The sequence below is a fragment of the Lontra canadensis genome, unplaced genomic scaffold (assembly GCF_010015895.1).
Source record: "Lontra canadensis isolate GAN:19392208 unplaced genomic scaffold, GSC_riverotter_1.0 scaffold195, whole genome shotgun sequence".
In the NCBI taxonomy this organism is placed as follows: domain Eukaryota; kingdom Metazoa; phylum Chordata; class Mammalia; order Carnivora; family Mustelidae; genus Lontra; species Lontra canadensis.
In genome coordinates this window covers 982,923-1,003,662 of record NW_022631189.1, presented here as the reverse complement: position 1 = coordinate 1,003,662, position 20,740 = coordinate 982,923, and the positions used below count along the sequence as shown (strand labels likewise).

General features: G+C 37.6%; 1 protein-coding gene and 1 non-coding gene across 14 annotated transcripts in view; one reads left to right on the top strand and one right to left on the bottom strand.

Annotated features, from left to right (window-relative positions):
• CSPP1 (centrosome and spindle pole associated protein 1) overlaps positions 1 to 20,669 on the bottom strand; it is a 156,045-nt gene extending 135,376 nt beyond the window's left edge. For 10 of the 13 annotated variants that reach the window (XM_032847884.1, XM_032847893.1, XM_032847888.1 and 7 more), the window contains exons 1-3: positions 18,744 to 18,854; positions 9,901 to 10,009; positions 1,808 to 1,907 (exon numbers count right to left, since the gene is read on the bottom strand). In XM_032847884.1, coding sequence (XP_032703775.1) covers positions 1,808 to 1,907; positions 9,901 to 9,999 — 199 coding nt within the window. In that variant the 5' untranslated portion in view covers positions 10,000 to 10,009; positions 18,744 to 18,854. Of the gene's footprint in view, positions 1 to 1,807; positions 1,908 to 9,900; positions 10,010 to 14,939; positions 14,957 to 18,723; positions 18,855 to 20,451 lie in introns of those variants that run through there. The other 3 variants (XM_032847880.1, XM_032847881.1, XM_032847882.1) reach the window with 3 other exon arrangements.
• LOC116861379 lies at positions 3,771 to 3,903 on the top strand. Its single transcript, XR_004381470.1, has one exon. It is a non-coding gene; the product is annotated as a U11 spliceosomal RNA (small nuclear RNA).
• Positions 20,670 to 20,740: the final 71 nt, after the last annotated feature.

The window sequence follows — 20,740 nt, the reverse complement described above, 5'->3', positions numbered from 1 at the left end:
TTCAATTAACCTATGACAAAGGAGGCCAAGAATATACAATGGGGAAAAGATAATCTCTTTAATAAATGGTGTTGGGAAAAATAGATAGCTACATGCAAAAGAATGGAACTGGATGACTTTTGTACACCATACACAGAAACAAACTCAAAATGGATTAAGACCTAAATGTGAGACCTGAAACCATAAACTCCAAGAAGAAAACACAGGTAATAATCCCTCTGACAGCAGTCTTAGCATCATTTTTCTATGTATGTCTCCTAAGGCAAGAAAACAAAAGCAAAAACAAAATACTGGGACTACACTAAAATAAAAAGCTTTTGCACAATGAAGGAAACCATTAACAAAACAAGACAACCCACTGAAGAGAAGATATTTACCAACAATTCATCCAGTAAGGGGTTTAATATCAAAAATATATAAAGAACTTGGGCAACACCAAAAAAACCCAACAAAACAAAACATGTAATACAATTAAAAAAATGGGCAGAAGACAGGAAGAGACATTTTTCCAAAGAAGACATAAAGATGACCAACAAACACATAAAAAGATGTTCATCACCATAAATCAGCGGGGAAATACAAATCAAAACCACATTTACACCTGCCAGAATGGCTACAATCAAAAACATAAGGAACAACAAGTGAAGACAAAGCATATGGAGAAAAAGGAACCCTTGTGCACTACTGGTGTGAATGTAAACTGGTTTAGCCATCATAGAAAATAGCATGGAGATGGCTCAAAAAATTAAAAATAAATATAACATATGACCTAGTAATTTCATCACTGGTTATTTAACCAAACAAAACAAAAATATTATTTTGAAAAGATATCACCCCTAAGCACACTGCCGTATTATTTACAATAAAAAGATAGGGAAGCAACCCAGTATCCATCAATAGCAAACGTATAAAGACAACAGGGTTACATATAAGGAATGAATATTACTCAGCCATAAGAAAGGGCAAGATCTTGCCACTTGCAACAACATGGATGGATCTAAAGGGTATTGTGGTAATTGAAATAAGTCAGACAGAGAAAGACAAATACCGTATCATTTCAATTACATGTGAATCTAAAAAACGAAAAACAGAAAAACCAGCTCAAATATAGCAAACTGAACTGGTGGTTGCCAAAGGTGAAGTGAATGAGGGGACAGGTGAAATAGATAAAAATCCAAACAAAGATGAAAAATATAGCATAAGAAATAGAGTCAGTAATACGACAATAATGTTGTATGATGACCACCCTTATCGTGGTAAGCAACGAGTAATATATAGAATTGTTCAATCGTTTGTATACCTAAATATAACACTGTATGTTATTTATACTTCATTAAAAAAATCTCTACATATTTTCATAACAAACCATAATCAAAAATTCAGTATAGCTGCAATACTAACTTCTGTACAATTCTAATATAGTAATCTATAATTAAAATGCTCACTAAATAGCATTTTGTAGCCTCTAAGCACTCTGATTTTTAAATAAACATCCATCATTTTTATGCAGTTAACACATTTATCCTCTCACACACAAATTCCATTCAAATTTTTCAATTAATTTTTATCTATATTGTATATACTTACTGCCATGATTTCCATAGATTATAAAGGAATATCATTTAAAATGGGTAGGTGATTCTCAGTATGCATATTTCCTTTGCAGACAGTATAGTCATATGTAAGATTCCAGAAATCAAAGAGTTACTGCAATTCCAAAGAAATCTTTTTTTCTGAAAATACAAAGCTCTTTCACAATAGCCTGTAAGAATACTTTAAAATCAATTTGGCAAACCTAATGACATACCTAAAGAATTCCTGGTCTGTTGACTGTTTGGTGGTATGTTTTCCTTAGCCATGGAGATTAATATTTTACTGTTTTCAGAAAGCTTCTCTGATGCCTTTCCCTGAAAGAGACATTATATTTACAAAAGTAAGGGGAAAAAATCTACATTAAATATACACTGTACACTCAATACTCTAATTAAATGACTTGGCCAAATTACATAATGCATCATAGAAAAAGTTTAAGTGTTACGTTTGAGGAATTAACCAAAAGCATTTAACACTGTAATAAATGTAGTAAATTCTAATTAAATATTAGAATTCATTTATCAACAAATACTCACTGAGTTCCTACTACATAGTGTCCTAGGCACTGGAAACACAAATGAAAAGAACATATGAGAATCTCTGCCATCATGGAATTCAAACTACTGAGGGGACAAACGATAAACATAATATGTAAGTAGACTATGTAATACATAGAGAGTAACAGGTAAGGTCTATGGGGAAAAATGAAGCAGGGTAAGAACGGCCATAAATGATGCAGGAGGGACTGAAAGACCTAACTGAGCAGTGATACTTGAATTAAGACTTAAAGATCATGATTTATGTACTACTTAACAATAGTAGTGATAATAAAATTATATGTAATAACTCTTTTCAAACACTATAACCTAGTCCTAAGAAAAGAGTGGTTCAAAACCACTTCGGGGCTGGACATATGATGGTTCCAATCATGAAGCCACCACTGTGTGTACTTGGATGAATTAACCCCTTTGAGCTTCACTTTTTTGATCTGGAAAACAAAAATATTCCACGTGCTTAGCAGGGATATTATGATTCAGTAAGATAATACATGAAAGTCCTTGACACAACTCCTTCACCAGAGCAGCTTTTATGGAAAGACGGCAACGTAGTATGGTGGTTAAGAGAGCAAGTACTACAGTCAGGATGTCAGGAATCAAAGCCTACTTCTACTAACTCTGTGACCTTAACTTCCCCATAACTCAGTTTACTCATTTAGAAAATGAGCATAACAGTATCTATCTCATAGATTCATGTGAATCATAAATGTAGCCTCTTAAGACTAAGTCTCATCCATGAAAGGAAAAAACTTGCAACAAAGAATAATCTATCCAGCAAGGCTAGCATTCAGAATAGAAGACAAAGGTTTCCAGACAAACAAAACTTAAAGGAATTCATTACCACTAAATTAGTCTTACAAGAAATGTTACAGGGGATTCTTTGTGTGGAAAGGAAAGGCCATAGCAGGAATAAGATAAGTAGAAAAGGAAAAAATTTCACAGCTACATATTAAAACATAGTAAAACAGAATAATCCCTTATAAAACCAATATAGAGGTTAAAGTACAAAAGAAGTAAAATCAAATATATCTATATGGGCACCTGGGTGGCTCAGTCAGTTAAGCATCTGCCTTCAGCCTTCAGCTCAGGTTATAATTCCAGGGTCCTGTGATGGAGCCCCACATCAGCCTCCCTGCTCAGCGGATGGCCTGCTTCTCTCCTCTCCCTGACCCCTCCCCCTGCTTGTGCTCTCTTGTGCTCTGTCTCAAACAAACAAAATCTTTTTAAAATATATATCTATAAAAAGCCAGTAATGGGATTCACAAAATAAAAGGATGTAAAATATGACACCATATACCTAAAACATGGGGGAGATGGGAGTAAAAATTTAGTGCTTTATAATGGGTTCAAACTTAAGCAACCATTAACTTAATATAGACTGCTTGCTATATGCATAAGATGTTACATATAAGCCTAAAGTAATATATAAACCTACAAGAATATCACTGGAAAAAGCCCACCAAAGCACAAGAGAGCAAGAGAAGAAAGGAACAAAGAACTACTAAAACAATTAACAAAATGGCAGTAAGTACAGGCCTAACAATAAATACTTTGAGTGTAAATGGACTAAATGCTCCAAAAAGACATGGGGTACTAAAGGGATAAAAAAGCAAGACACACAAAAAAGGGCTGTGTCATGAGTGGCACATGTTGGGCAGTTGCATTGCTCTTCCTGTGAAATGGACATCAAGAGATTTCAGAATCATAATTTTCTGGTGTCTGAGCAGCTGTGATTGTTGGTCCTAGTGCCCCATTTAAAAAAAGAAAAAAAAAAAAGGGAAGAAAAAAAAAAAAAGCAAGACACAATATATACGCTGCCTACAAGAGACTCTTTTAAGACCAAAAGACATAGACAGATAGAAAGGGAAGGGATAGAAAAATATTTATCATGCAAATTGAAGTGAAAAGATGGGGGTAACAATACTTATGTTAGACAAACAGACTTTAAAACAAAGACTGTAGGGGCGCCTGGGTGGCTCAATGGGTTAAGCCTCTGCCTTTGGCTCAGCTAATGATCTCAGAGTCCTGAAATCGAGCCCCTCATAGGGCTCTCTGCTCAGCAGGGAGCTTGTCTCCCCCCACCCCCTGCCTGCCTCTCTGCCTACTTGTCAAATACATAAATAAAATCTTAAGAAAAAAGCAAAAGCAAAGACTGTAACAAGAGAAAAAGAATACTACACAATCATAGAGGGATTAACTCAACAAGAAGACAGAACAATTGTAAATATTTATGCACCCAACATGGGAGCACCCAAATACATAAAGCAGCTATTAATTAACATAAAGGAAGTACCAATCAATACTACTATTGATAGTAATGATAGTATTGGTAGCAATACTAGTAACAGGAGACTTTAACACCCCACTAACAACAATAGATAGATCATCCTTACAGAAAATTAACAAGGAAAACAGTGGCTTCAAATGACACATTGAACAGGTGGATCTAACAGATACGTTCAGAAACATTTCATCCTAAAACAGTAGAATACACAATCCTTTCAAGTGTACATGAAACATTCTCCAGAATACATCACATATTAGGCAACAAGTCCCAACGAATTCAAAAAAATTAAATTTAGTCATATAATGCATCTTTTCTGACCACAATGATATGAAACTAGAAATCAACCACAAGAAAAAAAAAAAAAAAACAGAACGAAGACAAATACATGCAGGTTAAATAACATGCTACGAAACAATGAATGGGTCACCCAAGATATAAATGAAATAAAAAAATACACAGAGACGAATAAAAATGAAAACATGATGGACCAAAATGTTTGGGATACAGCAAAAGCTGTTCTAAAATGCAAGATTATAAGCAATATATACCTAACTCAAGAAGCAAGAAAAATCTCAAAAGAGTAACCTAATCTTACATTTAAAGGGCTAGAAAAAGAACAAACAAAACCCCAAACCAGTAGAAAGAAGAAAATAATAAACATTAGAGCAGAAATAAATGAAATAGAAACTAAAAAAAAAAAAGATCAATGAAACCAGATGCTGGTTCTTTGTAAAAATCAACAAAATCTGATAAGCCTTTAGCCAGACTCACCAAACGAGAGGGCTCAAATCAACAAAATCAGAAATGAAAGGAGAAATAACCACCAACACCACAGAAATATAAAAGAATATGAAAAATTATATGCCTACATATTAGACAACCTGGAATAGATAAATTCCTAGAAACATACAATGTTCCAAATCTGAACCAGGAAGACAAAGAAAATGTGTCCAGACCAATTACCAGCAGTGAAATTGAAGCAGTAATCAACAACTGCCAACGAACAAAAGTCCAAGATCAGATGGCTTCACAGGTGAATTCTACCAAACATTTAAAGAAGAGTTAATACCTATTCTTTCCAAACCATTCCAAAAAATGGAAGAGAAAGGAAAGTTCCCAAATTCATTCTCAAATCAAATAAAGACAATACCAAAAGAGAACTACTGGCCCCTATTTCTAATGAATATAGATGCAAAAGTTCTCAACGAAATATTAGCAAAATTCAACACTACATTTAGAAAAAAACGTTCACTACAATCAAGTGGGATTTATTTCTGGGATGCAAGGGTAGTTCAATACTCACAAATCAACACAATACATAAAATCAACAAGAGAAAGGATAAAACTATATATACATTTCTGTAGATGCAGAAAAAGCACTGGACAAGGTACAACATCCACTTATGATAAAAACTCTCACCAAAGTAGTTAGAGGGAACATACCTCAACATAACAAAGGCCATATGGGAAAAACCCAGAGCTAACAACATTAACAGGAAAATTGATGCTTGCCCCCTAATATCCAGAACAAAACAGGGATGTCCACTTTTACCACTTTTATTCAACGTAATACTGAAAGTCCTAGCCACAGCAATCAGACAAGTTAAAGAAATAAAAGGCCTCTAAAATGGTAAGAAAGAAGTAAAACTTTCCCTATTTGTAGATGATATTAAACACAGAAAACCCTAAAGTCTCCACCAAAAAACTACTAGAGCTGATAAATGAATCCTGTAAGGCCACAGGTTTAAAAAAAAAAAAAAAATCAATATTCAGAAACCCACTGCATTTCTAACATGAAACAGAAATCAAGAAAACAATTTCAGGGGGGTAGAGAAAGGGGATTGGACACTGGGGAAGGTAGGTGCTACGGTGAGTGCTGTGAAGTGTAAACCTGGCGATTCACAGACCTATACCACTGGGGCTAATAATACATTATATGTTAATAAAAAATTTAAAAACCAATAAAAAAAATCGGGTAGAAAAAAAAAAGAACACAATTTCATTTATAACTACACCAAAAATAATACCTAGGAATAAACTTAATTAAGGAGGTGAAAGACTTGTACTGTAAAAACTATAAAACAGTGATGAAAGAAATTGAAGACAACATGAACAAATGGTTAGATATTCCATGCTCTGGAATGGACTGGAAAACCAAACATTGTTAAAATATCTATATTACCTATTGGAGAGGGCATGGATTGCATGGAGCACCGGGTGTGGTGCAAAAACAATGAATACTGTTACGCTGAAAATAAATTTAAAAAATTAAAAAATATATATATCTATACTGCCCAAAGCAATCTACAGATTTAATGCAATTTCTATCAAAATACCAACAGCATTTTTCACAGAAATAGAATCATCCTAAAATTTGTATGAAACCACAAAAGACCCCAAAAGCCAAAGCAGACTTAAAAAGAAACCAAAATACTGGAAGTACCATAATCCCAGATTTCAAGATATACTAGGAGGCTCTAATTATAAAAATAGTATGTTTGTGGTATAAAAATAGACACACAGATCAATGGAACAGAATAGAAAGTCCAGAAATAAACTCAAGCATATGTGGTCAATTAATCCGCAGCAGCAGAGGCAAGAATATGCAATGGGAAAAAGACGGTCTCTTCCACAAATGGTATTGGGAAAACTGGACAGCAACGTGCAAATGAAAGAAACTGGACGACTTTTCTTACACCATACACAAAAATAAACTCAAAATGGATTAGGACCAAATGTGAGGTCTAAAACCATAAAACTCCTAGAAGAAAATACAGGCAATAAGATCTTAAAACATTGGCCTTACCATGATTTTTCTAGATATGTGTCCTTCGGCAAAATTTAACTATTGGAACTGCATCAAAACAAAAAGTTTCCCCACAGCAAAGGAAATCATCAACAAAACAAAAAGACAACCCCCACAATAGCCAAACTGCGAAAAGAGCTGAGATGCCCTTCAACAGACAAATGGATAAAGAGGATGTGGTTCACACATACAATGGAATATTACTCAGCCATGAAAAAAGGATAAATACCCAACTTTTGCATCAACAAGGATGGGACTGGAAGAGATTATGCTGAGTGAAATAAGCCAAGCAGAGAGAGTCAATTATCGTATGGTTTCACTTACTTGTGGAACATAAGGAATAACATGGAAGACATTAGGACAAGGAAAGGAAAAGTGAACTGGGGGAAATCAGAGGGGCAGACAAACCATGAGACTGTGGACTCTGAGAAACAAACTAAGGGTTTTTTTTTTTCAGAGGGGAGAGAGTGGGGGGATGGGTGAGCTTGCTGGTGGGTATTAAGGAGTACACGTATTGGATGGAGCACTATTAATTGCATTAATTGCACATAAACAATTAATCTTGGAAGCATCAAAAACTAATGATGTATTTTATGGTGACTAAATAACACAGTAAAAAACAAAACAAAACAAAAAAAAAAAACAACCCACCAAACGGAAAAAGGTATTTGCAAATGATATAGCCAATACCAGGTTAATATCCAAAATACACAAAGAATTTAATACAACTCCAAAAACCCAATTTAAAAATGGGTAAAGGACATGGATACACATTTTTCCTAAAAAGACATACAGATGGCCCACAGACCCATGAAAAAATGTTCACCATCACTAACCATCGGAAAAATGCAAATCAAAACCACAATGAGGTATCACCTTACACCTGTCAGGATGGCAACAATCAAAAACACAAGAAACAAGTGTTGGTGAGGATGTGGAGAAAAAATCATGTACTGCTGGTAGGAATGCAAACCGGTGCAGCCACTGTGGAAATCACTATGGAGGTTCCTCAAAAAATTAAAAGTAAGGGGCTCCTGGGTGGCTCAGTTGGTTAAAGCCTCTGCCTTCGGCTCAGGTCATGATCCCAGCGACCTGGGATCGAGCCCCGCCTTGGGCTCTCTGCTCTGCGGAGAGCCTGCTTCCTCCTCTCTCTGCCTGCCTTCCTGCCTGCTTGTGATCTCTCTGTCAAATAAATAAATAAAATCTTTAAATAAAAAAAAAGTTAAAAGTAAAATTACCATATGATCCATTATTTCCACTACTGGGTATTTACCCAAAGCAAATGAAAACATTAATTCAAAAAGATACGTACAACCCTATGTTTACTGCAGTATTATTTACAAGAGCAAGATATGGAAGCAACCCAAGCATTTATCCACAGTTACACACACATACATATACACCCAATGGAGTATTGCTCAGCCATAAAAAAGAATGAACTCTCACCATTTGCAAACAACCTGGATGAATCTAGAGGGTATTAAACTAAGTGAAATAAGTCAATCAGAGAAAGACAAATACCATAAGATTTTACTCATACATGGAATTTAAGAAACAAAACAAAGAAAAAAAGACAAACAAAAACAGGCTTTTAAATTTGGAGAAATGGTGGCCAGAGGGGAGGTGGGTGGGAGTGAAGAGCATTAGGCGTATACTTAGAATGATGAGCACTGAGTAATGTACAGAATTGCTGAACCACTATATTGAATGCCAGAAACTAATATAATACTGTATGTTAATTATACTGGAATTAAAAAAACAGAATAAAAGATTAAGCCTCTTCCATAACTAGCACACAATAAATGTTATCTACTTAAGTAAAATTCCCTCATAATTAGGGTGACCATATTATTTATCATGTCAACCAGATGCCCATACTTTCCATACCTTTACCCAAGACAAATGCTGAACCAGATGAGACATGGGGCAATAGGTAAGCCAGGGCTGTCGGGTTAGCCAATAGATATGGGGACTTTGATTACAATGGACTATATTAAAACAAGATTAATCTATATCCTATATCTTATCAATACACTGAGCTTAAAAGACAAGGTGCCCCATCTATCTAGATTAATGCTATAGTAGAGCTTAGCATAGTACCTAGCACAGACTCAGTAAGTATTTCCTAAATGGATCAATCACTCTTTCACCAAAACTAGGAAAGCTTTAAGGAAGTTTTTTCAAACATTGTTTTCAGAAACAGTTGAACAAATTCTAAACTGAAAAGCAAATATACCAAAATAAACTATTTCAATAAATTCACCTTCGTAGATTAAAAAAAATTTTTTTAAAGACACTAATTTATTGAAGTATTTTTCATTTAGATACATAGAATATGAGAACTTGTTTTTTTATCTATCATATTCTGAAAGTTCCTCATACTGGAGGTAGTCTCCTAATCATTTAATGAAGCACAGCAATTATTAATTAAACCCTAGTAAGACAGAAGAAACGGTGAGATACAAAACAACAGAAAAACTACATTCATAATCAACGCGATCTTGTCCAGAATCAGGCTCTCAGACTCGGTGACAAGACACGCAAACAAAAGTATGAAACAGAAGGTTCTCACTGAAAAGGATGTTTCGCATTTACAAAAGCCTAATCTTCAGAGACAATTTTAATGAAACATGCTAAAACAAAATTATTAACTTTACCTTCATTTCCATATAAGGTGGATCACTTTCCAATTCTGCCTTGTCTTTGGCCAGTTTGGCTTTTCGCTCTTCAATAAACTCATCCAAATTATCAGCCATTTTGCAGATACTAAAAAACAAAACTTGAATCAGCACAGCTATACCACAATATTTTTAGGATAATTAACAACATGCAGGGGCGCCTGGGTGGCTCAGTGGGTTAAAGCCTCTGCCTTAGGCTCAGGTCGTGATCCCGGGGTCCTGGGATCCAGCCCCATGTCGGGCTCTCTGCTCCACAGGGAGCCTGCTTCCTCCCCTCTCTCTCTACCTGCCTCTCTGCCTACTTGTGATCTCTCTCTCTCTCTGTCAAAAAAAGAGGGCTACAAAATTCTAATATTCCAATTCTACCACTCCCTGCGTATTTATTTATCAGTTGGCACTTATGCTATTCTACAAGCTCTTCCTTCCTCCACATGTCTTTATCAGCTTATTATCAGTATGGACTCATGAATTCCTTCCTTTTTTCAGTAAGGCCTGGAACGGTTTTTAAATTCATAAATTTACTCACTTTACTGAACAGTTTCCCTAAGTTTTGGTGAATTCATGGCTGTGTAATTATCACCACAACCACATTTTCTAATGCCTCTATGACCCCAAGAAGTTCCCCTGTGCTTTTTTGTAGTCAGTTCTTACTCCACTCCGCTCAGGCAACCACCAATCTGTTTTCTGTCTCTATGGTTTTTGATTAATGCAGAAATTTCATATAATTGATCATATAATATGTAGTCTGACTTCTTTCACTTAAAAATGTTTTTGAGATTCATCCTTATAGTTACATCTATCAGTAAGTAGCAGGTATTTTTATTGCTAAGCAGTATTCCATTGTACAGAAATTCCAGTTTACCTATTTACCCATTATGGAACATTTGGATTGTTTCTAACTGAGGGCTATTTATGAATAATGCTGCTATGAACATCTGTGTTCAGGTTTTTGCATGGTCATATGCTTCGAGTTCTGCTAGATGTACCTAGGAGTGGAATTACTGAGTCATATGTAACATGTTTCACATTTTGAGGAACTGGAGAACTGTTCCTCTAAGTATGACATAGCTGGACTATTTTACATTGCAACCAGCAGTGCATCCTGATCAACCCTGGGTATTTTCAGGCTTTTCGATCTTAGTCATTTCATTTTTGATCCTCAGTCACTGGTTATGTAATAGTATCAGATTGTGGTTTTAATCTGCATTTCTTTAAAGACTACAATATTGAGCATCTTCTTCTGTGTTTATCTGCCATTTGTAGATCCATGTATTTAACCACTGGCAAAATGTCTCTTCACATCTTACGCCTATTTTTAAAATTAAATTGCTTTATTATTGAAATGTAAGAGGTCTTTATATATAGAAGATACCAGTTCTTTATCAAACACGGTTTGTAAATATTTTCTCTCAGTGTATGATTTAAGTTTTCTTAGTGCCTTCTTTCTTTAATAAGACTTTTTAGAGCAGTTTTGGGCTCACAGCACAACTGATCATAAGGTACAGATTTCCCATACAACCCTTCACACATGCACAGCCTCCCCCATTATCAATATCCCCCACCAAAATAGTACATTTGTTATCAGTGATGAACATACATTAATACATCATTAGCACTCAAAGTTCATAGTTTACATTATGGTTTACCTTGGTGTTATCCATTCTATGGTTCATACATAGATATAATAACATGTATCTACTATGGCAGTTTCATACATAATAGCTTCACTATCCCCCAAATCCTCTGTGTTACACCTATCATTCCTCCCTCTGCTCTGAACCCTGGCAACCACTGATCTTTTTACTGCTTCCATAGTTTTGCCTATTCTGGAGAGTCAAACAGTTGGAATCACAGTACGTAGACTTCACACGTCTTCTTTCACTTATATGCATCCAAGGTTACTCCATGTCTTTTCATGTCTTTGTAGCTCATTTCTTTTAGCACTGAATAATATATTGTGTGGTTAGCCACTCATGTACTCCAAATTTTTTGTTGCTTCCAGGTTTTAGCAACTATGAATAAAGCTGCTGTAAACATCTGTGTGATGATGTCTTCTAAAGAGCAAAAGTTTTTAATTTGTATGAAGTCCAATTAATTCAATCACTAATTCATTCACTTTTCATCAATTCTGAATCATCTGTGCTTTCTGGTGTTCTATGTAGGAAACTTTTCCTAACCCAGAATTGCAGATACTTTCTTCTACCTTTTTAGAAGTTTTCTAGTTTTCTCTTTTATTTAAGTCTGATCCATTTCAAGTTAATTTTTGCAAATGGTGCAGTTCAGTCATCAAGGTTTAATTTTTTACACGTGGATATAAAATTATTCTAACATTACTTTTTTAAACTATTCTTTCCTCATTGAACTTGGAATTTTTTTTAACATTTTTTTCAAAAACATGAAACTTAGTGACTAATTAGATGTGTGGCAAGAAAGAAAAAGTCACTGATGACAAAGGTTTTAAGTCCTGGAAGCTAAATATGGATAGAATCCTTAACAGGGGGTGCCTGGGTGGCTCAGCGGGTTAAAGCCTCTGCCTTCGGCTCAGGTCATGATCTCAGGGTCCTGAGATCGAGTCCCACACTGGGCTCTCTGCTCAGCAGGAAGCCTGCTTTCCCCTCTCTCTCTGCCTGCTTCTCTGTCTACTTGTGATCGCTGTCTGTCAAATAAATAAAATCTTAAAAAAAAAAAAGAAGAAGAAGAAGAATCCTTAACAGGAGTGAGTCACAAGAAGTTTTTTGTCCTAGTTTGGTTTAGATTGTTAAATTGGAGTTAAAAAGATATGCTAATGGAAATTTCCAGCAGATACTTAGAAATTCAAGACACATTCAGGGAAGACCACCACAATGGAAATGTTTAAGAGTTGGTTATGTTAAAGTAATAGTTTAAGCTGAAATGAGCACGAACAAGGAAAAAAGAGATGACCCAGAACATTGCCGAACATGTCGGGCAATGTTCACTTGAGGGGGTTACAGAAGAAGCTGGAAAAAAAATAGAGAGGAATATTTAAAAGAAGGATATAAAGAAAACCCAATCAACATAATTTGGAAGGAAAAGAAAAGATATAAGAAAGAACTAGTCAAAAATTTCAAATGCAAGAGAGTTAAAGAAAAAAAAAGCATATATTGAATTTAATACTTGGGAGACAATAACTTGTAAAAATATAGAAAAGCAAGCTTTACCAAAAATTTAAAAAAAAAAAAAATACTGGGGGTGCCTGGGTGACTTAGTTGGTTAAGCGTCTGCCTTCAGTTCAAGTCATGATCCCAGGGTTCTGGGATGGAAAGCTCTGTAATGAGCTCCCTGCTGAGTAGACAGCCTGCTTCTCCCTCTCCTTCTGCTGCTCCCTCTGTTTCTGCACACTCCCCTGCTCCCACCCCTTCCCCACTCTTTCTCTGTTTAAATGAATGAATAAAACCTTTTAAAAAAAATGTTGAGGGGCACCTGGTCGCTCCATGGGTTAAGTGTCTGCCTTTGGCTCAGGTCATGATCCTAGGGTCCTGGGACAGAGCCTCCTATCAGGCTCTCTGCCCAGTAGGGAACCTGCTTCTGCCTTTCCCTCTGCCCACCACTTCCTCTGTGCATGCTGTCAAATAAATAAATAAAATCTTTAAAAAAAAAATGTTAAGGGGCGCCTGGGTGGCTCAGTCGTTAAGCATCTGCCTTCAGCAGAAAGCCTGCTTCTCCCTGCTTTGTTCCCTCTCTGTGTGTCTCTGTCAAATAAATAAAATCTTTTAAAAAAAATAAAACTAAATTTTTTTTTAAATTTTAAAAAATAAAAAATAAAGTGGCATGAGGAAACTTCTGGCAGTAATAGACATGTTCATTTAAAAAAAAAAGTTGAGGGGCACCTGGGTGGCTCAGTGGGTTAAAGCCTCTGCCTTTGGCTCGGGTCATGATCCCAGGGTCCTGGGATGGAGCCCCGCATAGGGCTCTCTGTTCAGCAGGGAGCCTGCTTCCTCCTCTCTCTCTGCCTGCCTCGGTGCCTACTTGCAATCTCTGTCAAATAAATAAATAAAATCTTTAAAAAAATAAAAAACAAAAAATAAAAAAAGTTGAAATTTATATCCATTAAAGAGTACATAATATGAACTTCATTCTATTATTTACTTCTAAAAAGAACACTGATTTTAAAATATGGTTTTAACAAAATACATTCCAAACCAACAAAAGTTAACATAGTTAAGCCATTTTTAATTTGCTAATTATGACAAGATTTTTCCTAGTAAAAATTCAAAACAGCTCAACAGTGAACAGTAATTTTCATGTTTAAAAAAAAAATCATTTCTTAAAATCCCCTAATTTCCCTACTTTATGTCCAATAGAAATAAAATGATGGAATAATACATACTTTGAAACAGAATTTTATACAAAATTTAAGCAGAAATGTCATTATCTAAAAAACAAAAAGTAAGCCTCTCACTCTGATCGAAGGTCTCCACATAACACTGTTAACAACTATTAAATTAACAGTTCATTTAACTCAAAGTTTTGGAAGTTCTCTCTTGAATTTAAAGATACTTAAAATTTCCCTTTAGTCTAATTTTTTTTTCTTTTCTTTTTTTTTTTTTTTAAGTAGGTTCCACACCTAGCATTGGAGCCCAACACAAGGCTTAAACTCATGACCTTGAGATCAAGAACTTGAGCTAAGATCAAGAGTCCGACCCTCAACCAAATGAGCCACCCACGTGCTCCCCTTTAATCTAACCCTTTAACATCCATTATAAATTCTAAAATTGATTTTATGTAACCATAGTAATATTTTTAAACAATAGCAGTACGTATACTATATGCCATAACTAAAATATCAAATTCATTAGATGTAAGTATACATTTAATCATTTCTAATTTTGTTCTACTATCTGATTAGACTATAGTATCTTTAAATTGAAAAATCCCAAAGATACAAATAAGCTTTCTTCTGGCAATGCCCTCCAAAGACCACCAGGAACACTACTGTGGTTAAACTTCGGTTTATTTATTACATTGCATCAAGGGATGAATGAATCCTTGATACTCACCATGGGGAAATCTGGAGTATCTTAACATGGAGGTGTTAGAAAAGACAAATAGGGTTTGCAGCTTGTAAGGTGATTTGGGAGCAGAGCTTTGCTCAGGATTGAAGGCTGTCAAAAGGTGAGAGTAATTCTGTGATTGGACATCTTAACAAATCTTATCTAAAGCTGTAAACTGGTTAAGAGGCAGCCATCACTCATCAGCTGTGACATGGGATGCTTGGTTTTCTGTAGCTTGGACAACATTCATGTTTTGTCTGTGTTTGGACAGGATTATGGAGTGGTATTGTTTTTCTCTTGATCTATCAAAGACACAGAGCTTTTTTTTTTTTTTTTTAAGATTTTATTTATTTATTTGACAGAGATCACAAATAGGCAGAGAGGCAGGCAGAGAGAGAGGGGAGGAAGCAGGCTCCCTGAGAGCAGAGAGCCCAATGCGGGGCTTGATCCCAGGACTCTGGGATCATGACCTGAGCCGAACGAAGGCAGAGGCTTCAACCCACTGAGCCACCCAAGCGCCCCTCAAAGACACAGAGCTTTATCGAATGTTGATGTTCTGTGCAACTGTTTATCTTCAGTGGAAGAACAACAAGCCTAAGCACTAGTGTCAAGCCAGTTTCTAGTAACACCAAGGCCTTGGTGATAGTGCAGCCCAGCTTCCAGCTGTCATGACTTTTTTCTTTCTCACTCCTTCAAGCATATGACAACTTACATAAAACATATTTCAACTACAAAATTATTCAAGATTTAGTGAATCACAAAGACTGAGTTGGTAAGTACGGCCTAAGTACAAAATAGATTAAGAATATTTATAATTTGAAGATTAAGTTACAGAAAATCAGCTGAAAGAAACCTCAAAGGGATTTTTTATTTTCCTTCACCCTACATTGTAAAAATCATTCGCAACTTCTTTTAAAGTCTTATTATCAAGTTGTTTTTTCCCCAGTAGCTATGTACATAGTATACAGATGATAAAGTTCTTAAAAAAATAATTTAACTGAAAGATCTGGACCTGAAACCCAATTCCATCACTAACTGACTCTTATGTGGCCAACCTCAATATGTTCCTTAACCTCCCTCTTACTTTCCTCACCTGTAAAATGGAAATATCTACTTCAGAGCGGTTATGAAGAAAAAACTAAATGGCACACATAAAATGCACAGCACACCTGACACTGAGAAATCAACAAATTAGAGCTGTTTCATTAACTCATTATATTTCAATAGTACTTACATACATCAGTAATTACCTTTTTAAAGAAAGCCTCCAAAATACACTGGAATTTAAATCACCAGTAATTGACACTTGGTTATCATAATCCAAATCAACAAGTCTAGGGGTGCCTGGGTGGCTCAGTCAATTAAGCATCTGCCTTCGGCTCAGGTTATGATCCCAGGGTCCTGGGACAGAGCCCTTTGTGTCAGGCTCCCTGCTCAGTGGGGAGTTTGCTTATCCCTCTCCCTATGCCCTTTCATGCTCCCTGCCCTACTCTGCTGTTTCTCAAATAAACAAACAAAATCTTAAAAAAAAAAAAAAAAAAAAAAAAAAAAGTCTAATTCTTAAACTTAGGCCCTTTTTGTTTATCATATAGATAGAAATGTAAGCAGACCAAAACATACTCATTGTGCTAAGCCTTGATGAATCTAAAACAAAAAAAAAAAAAAACCAGAAGACCCAGAAATAATGGGGTATGCCCAATTTCTTCTCCCCATTTCTTCAATCACAAAGAGAGGAGAAAATGTTCCCATCTTTTTCCCTCTTGAGTGAAGTGTAAATTTCCTCCCCACTCTGGAAGCATAAGAAATAGAAAATACTCCCCTCTCTTAGGAGGGCATTATTCAGATGATAGGGAGATAGAAAGTTTAAAATATGAACTCTGCCATCAGATTTAGACAAGTACCCCATGTCACAGGGCTACATCTGGCCAGACTTGGGATTAGGGACTGATGTGAAATACCTATAAAGGATCCAGCAGCAATATAAAGAAAACAATTTGAATATGTCTGGAATTAACAAAAGAGTCCAAGACTGGAGCTAGGGGTAAGGTTTAGTAGGTTTTTAAAATGATCTTTACAGCTATAGGAGAAAATATTCCTTTGAAAAAGAGACCCTAGAGTGGGAAAACATGGCTGAGGACAGAACAGCAGAGAGTGATAACATATGTCCGTGGGATGCAGAGAGGAGCCTATGAAAATCTTAGAAGAAAGAGAAGGGAAGAGGTGAACCAGAACAATGTTTCTCATTTCCCATCCATCTAGACATCTTTCCACCAAATGAAAAGTACTTAATCTTTTCTCCTAGCAGATGACATCCATATAATCAATTTGCTTCCATGAGCATACCCAAATTCTGACAAATCCTTCTAAATGTTGCTATCAAGTAACTGGGGCGGGGTGGGGGGGGGCAGTGAAGGTTAGGATACAGAGAGTGAATACAGAAAAGCACAATTAAGGCCTTTAGCAACTTACGTCCTTAATAGTGATGAAGAACAGTAGCATAAATTAGCCTTTGGCTTATGCAAAATTGCCAGAACACTTGCTCAAAAACCTTTGCCTCCCACTCAGTATAGCAGTGGGAACGCAATTCAAAATGTTAAAAGAATAATCTGAAGTCTGCTCAAAGTTTGTAATAAATCACACGTGCCTGAGAACTTTGAGTAAAAATGTGATGAAACCAACCTTTTCAAGTTAGCCTATTTAAAGCCATCTGCTCCCTTTCAAAAGGTCATCTGTACGCAGAAGACCTAAAATTTCATCCCCGGAGAGGATTTAACCTATTTAACCACCACAGAGCCCGTGTCCTCCTAGAAAGAATATTCAGAAAAGAAAGTATCTCACTGGTTTTGGTGGGATTCCTTCTTGCTTGTCAACATGTTATACCATTCTTTCATATAAAACAGAACCCCTCTGAGGATATATGGCTTTTTGCAAACCTATATTGGTTGCTATTAGGTTCTTGGCATTTTCCGAGGTGTTTGGAAACAGTTGGTTTGTTTGCCGGAAGTGAAGGTAAACTTTTGAATCCTATAATCTGAGAGCCAGCTTCCCTCAAGAAATGAGTCCCCCATTTACTGGATACCAATTCCAGACACCAAGCATAAAATGAAGGCAATTAGAAGAGATTCGAGCTTAAGGAAAACAGAGTATTAACAGCACCAACTTCACAGGGCTGTGCTGATTGAATAAATTTCACTTGCAAAAAAACCAAAGCGTTGAGAACCGCGTCGAGCGGACACTCTATAAACGTTAACCATTACCCAGCACCCAGTAAAGGAAAAGTGCTCCAAAAGGCTTAGCCCAGCAGCGGAGAGCAGGCTGTTGGGGAGGGAAGGCACGCGGGAGCTGTGGGTGGCGGCCCCGTTAAGAAGCGTCAACGCGTCGTCAGGCAACCGGGTCTCCACAGCACCCAAGGCGGCGGCGGCTGCCGGGCGAGTCCAGACCGCGTAACTGAGGCACCATCCCCGAGCCACCAAGCAGCAGCGAGACCCCCGGAACCCACGTCCCCGGCCGAACTGCTGCGAAGCCCCGACCAGGATTCTCTATCTGAGATACCGACCTCAACCCTGTAACTCGGGCACCGCCCCTAGCCCGGCGTCTGTGAGACCTCACCTAGCAGAGAACCCTCGCCCTCCCAAACCCCGCGAGCCCGGCTCCGCAGCCAGCGTGGCCGCCGTGAGACCTCCACCTCCAGGGAGCCCCAGCCCTTGCCTCCGCGCCCGCCCCGGGGCCGCGAACCGAACCCTGGGACACAACCTCCCCCCGACCACACCCCGCCAGGCCCGCTTCCTATCAGTGGTTGACTTGGCTTACTCAGGAGAGCGGGCTTGCGTTGGGGAAGACGCACAGCGCCCTAGAGAAGCTCTTCGCGGGCAGAAGAGTCAACGACGGCAGCCCAGCACCGGAACACTGTGACAAGCCGAGCTTGATAGCCCCGACTCCGCCTCTAAAGCCGAGCCCTCCGCCCGCCCTTCCCCAACGGACGAATGCGACCCCGCCCCCACTAGGCCGGGTGTAAGGTTGAGTGGTCCGGGCGCCCCCTGTCATCCCGGAGGCCGCAAAGCACGCTCGCCGCTTCTCTTGTTAAATCTTGTTAAATAAAGCTAAATCGATTCTAGCCCCTCCAAACCTACCAAGCCCCGGACGGCGTGGAAAGAAAAAAGGGGAGGGGTGGCAGTGAGAGAAAAAGTGTTGGCATACACCTCTCCTGCGTATTTTTCCTCTCCAAGGAGTCTGGTCAACGTTTGTCCTGGGCTTTTATAACTAATTTCAACATATTCGGCTCACTCCAATACAGAGCGGCCATGTGCCACCTCTAGAAAAGAGATCTCTAGCTTCCCAAGAGAGTGGAAGTAAGAATACTTTATCCTAAATTACTTTGTAAGAAGGTTTTAAAAACAAATTTTCTTCAAATGGAAGTTAATGTCAAAACTGCAGGAAGGGGTGTAGATTCGCTAATTCTAATGTTTTTATTTTAACTATTTGCCATACACAGTACTATAAGGGGAGGACACAACTCAGAGCAGTGTCCTGAGCTCTGAAGCTTACAGTGGAAAGAAAAAATTCCAAGTAAATACATAAATACAATGCAATGTAACAGTTATAAAAGCACCTACAGACATTTAAAGACACCTAAAAGGAATCATTATTGGAGAGTGGAGGAAGTCAAGAACGATTTCAAGGTAGAGATCACTGAGCTGTGTTTTTAAAGATTAATTTAAGCTCCCAGGCAAAAAACAAAACAAAACAACCACCGGGGAGAGTAGTTAAGCAAAGATGACCACACATCCAAAGTTTCAGGGTGATTAAAGATGAAGATGGAAAGGTGAGCTGTGATGCTATTCTTCCCCTCTCTCGTCCACTCCAGGCCAAAAACCAAACAAACAAAAAAAAACTATTGACCATCTGTGTTGGGTGTCAGCAATAAACAAGGAACACAGAACTGGTTCCTAGGTTTTGGGAGCTTAGAATCTAGTGTGGAGTTGGGAGAATGGAGGGGAAGAAAAAACACCTAAAATAAGGAAATAAGCGAAGTAATTAAACATTTCACTAACTGTGGGTAGAAAACAAGTTGCTGAGATTAATTTGGACTTGGGGACAGGAAGAGGTATCACAGAGTTATGCTGAAGATTAAATCGTAAACTAATTTTTTTTTAAAGATTTTATTTATTTATTTGATAGAGAGATCACAAGCAGGCAGAGAGGCAGGCAGAGAGAGAGGAGGAAGCAGGCTCCCTGCTGAGCAGAGAGCCCGATGCGGGGCTCAATCCCAGGACTCCGAGATCATGACCTGAGCCGAAGGCAGCGGCTTAACCCACTGAGCCACCCAGGCGCCCCCGTAAACTAATTTTGAGTACTGGTTTTTTCGGAACACTAACAGCTTATATAGATGTTAACTTTTACAAACACGACAAAAGACACCATCATAGCCTCCCACAAGTTTCCACAGCTTCCTTGGAATATCAAAGAACTCCCCGCTAACGAAGCGTAGTGCCAAACCAAGGTACAGAATTTTACGCACGTGTAGTGAGTGACTCATCTGGAAGTAAACAAGGATACCACGTTTATCTTCGTCTCAACTAGCGTCCAGAACTACTTATATCTCAAGTTTCTCACAGACATCCTTATTGTTTGGGCTTTCAACAAACGTTTAAGATATCTACATCCACATAAAAACAAGCTTTTTCTCCCCAACACAGCCTAAGGATCTATCCATTTTTAATATGGCGGAGGCCGAGCCTGCGCAGTACGAACAAAGAGGACCAGTTTCAGTTTCTGGCAAAACGGTAACATGACCTTCTTCCGGCGGG